The sequence below is a fragment of the Oncorhynchus kisutch genome, unplaced genomic scaffold, assembly GCF_002021735.2.
Source record: "Oncorhynchus kisutch isolate 150728-3 unplaced genomic scaffold, Okis_V2 scaffold4027, whole genome shotgun sequence".
Classification (NCBI taxonomy): domain Eukaryota; kingdom Metazoa; phylum Chordata; class Actinopteri; order Salmoniformes; family Salmonidae; genus Oncorhynchus; species Oncorhynchus kisutch.
In genome coordinates, this window is record NW_022265972.1 from 231099 (window position 1) to 232799 (window position 1701).

Sequence of the window (1701 nt, forward strand, 5' to 3'; positions counted from 1 at the left end):
CACTACTGCCGCCTGCTGGCCGCCAGACTCACCAATGACTATAGAGTTCAGAAGGTTATACTGTATCTCTCTAAGTTCAGGACTATAGGACTGGGAGGTGGGTTGACTGGCTGTAAAAAATCGGACCTTTTTTGATGCTTCAAACATTTGATAGAATTTGTATTGATATTATATTATATTATATTATATTATATTATATTATATTATTCATGACATTCCTTTTTATTTAACGATACGTAGGCCTAAATGGAGATTTAATAAGTATTGTAGAATTAATAATTGTGTAATATTGCAAGAGCTTTAAAAATAAATGTAAAAAAGATGATAAGATTCTAACTATATATAATAATAATAATAATTCAATATTTCATCCAAAAAGATTTAATTGTGGAGGTTTTTCAGAAGGTCTATTTCTTGTTGTCACAGTACAGCCTGTTTGTTCTGTTCGTTTACTTAGTCTCTTTAATATATTTATTTGATCTGATTTGACACAGAGTTATGGAGATATACGTACGACAGATGGACAAAGACAAATGATATAATGTTATAATGTATGATAAAATAATGCGATACCTATATGGCTCAGGGTTGTGAAGTTTTTAAAGGGAATCATTTGCCACATCATCTTGACACACATGTGTCGCCAGGCCCCAACTCATAATGGTCTATGGTCAAGTTAGCACAAACAGATGGGAATGTACTGTAAGGTACTGTTTGTTGTAAAGGGTCATTCTGCAGTACAGTAACCATGACAGTCACACCCGCTGATCTAGTTATTAGAGACTCCAGGCCCCATGTGGAGATTCCTGTTGAGATGTCCTGTTGTTTCCTGATGAAGGATACACACACACACACAAACACACGTACCAGAGATATCCATAGCAGAGACATCCATACCAGAGATATCCGTACCAGAGATATCCATACCAGAGATATCCATACCAGAGATATCCATACCAGAGATATCCATACCAGAGATATCCGTACCAGAGATATCCATCCCAGAGCTATCCATACCAGAGATATCCATACCAGAGATATCCATACCAGAGATATCCATACCAGAGATATCCATACCAGAGATATCCATAGCAGAGATATCCATACCAGAGATATCCATACCAGAGATATCCGTACCAGAGATATCCATCCCAGAGATATCCATACCAGAGATATCCATAGCAGAGATATCCATACCAGAGATATCCATACCAGAGATATCCATACCAGAGATATCCGTACCAGAGATATCCATACCAGAGATATCCATAGCAGAGATATCCATACCAGAGATGTCCATACCAGAGATATCCATACCAGAGATATCCATCCCAGAGTTATCCGTACCAGAGATATCCGTACCAGAGATATCCATACCAGAGATATCCATACCAGAGATATCCGTACCAGAGATATCTGTACCAGAGATATCTGTACCAGAGATATCCATACCAGAGATATCCATACCAGAGATATCCATACCAGAGATATCCATACCATACCAGTTTGTGCTGTTGGCTTTAAAGGGTAAAATACGTAGGCCTAACTTTCTGATATTGGCAGAATGAATGTCATGGATATCTTTATCCCTGGCTAGTCATTGATCTACAGTACATTGTGTGAACATCAAGGACAAAGTAACAATAAGAAGAAGTATACACACACACACACAAACGCACTTACACACACGTGCGCACGCAC

General features: G+C 38.1%; 2 protein-coding genes across 2 annotated transcripts in view; one reads left to right on the plus strand and one right to left on the minus strand.

The window, feature by feature from the left end:
* The window catches only part of LOC109888329 (cyclin-dependent kinase-like 5), a 17225-nt gene extending 16649 nt beyond the window's left edge, over positions 1-576 (plus strand). The window contains exon 13 of the mRNA XM_031821880.1: positions 1-576. This exon is cut by the window's left edge and continues 780 nt beyond it. The gene's annotated coding sequence lies outside the window, so the exon portion shown is untranslated.
* Positions 577-727: 151 nt separating this feature from the next.
* On the minus strand, positions 728-1495 carry LOC116373162 (uncharacterized protein slr1152-like). The gene is made up of 2 exons (XM_031821881.1): positions 868-1495; positions 728-732 (listed from the first exon to the last, which is right to left on the minus strand). Exons 1-2 carry the CDS (start codon positions 1493-1495, stop codon positions 728-730), a joined length of 633 nt encoding a protein of 210 aa, XP_031677741.1.
* Positions 1496-1701: the final 206 nt, after the last annotated feature.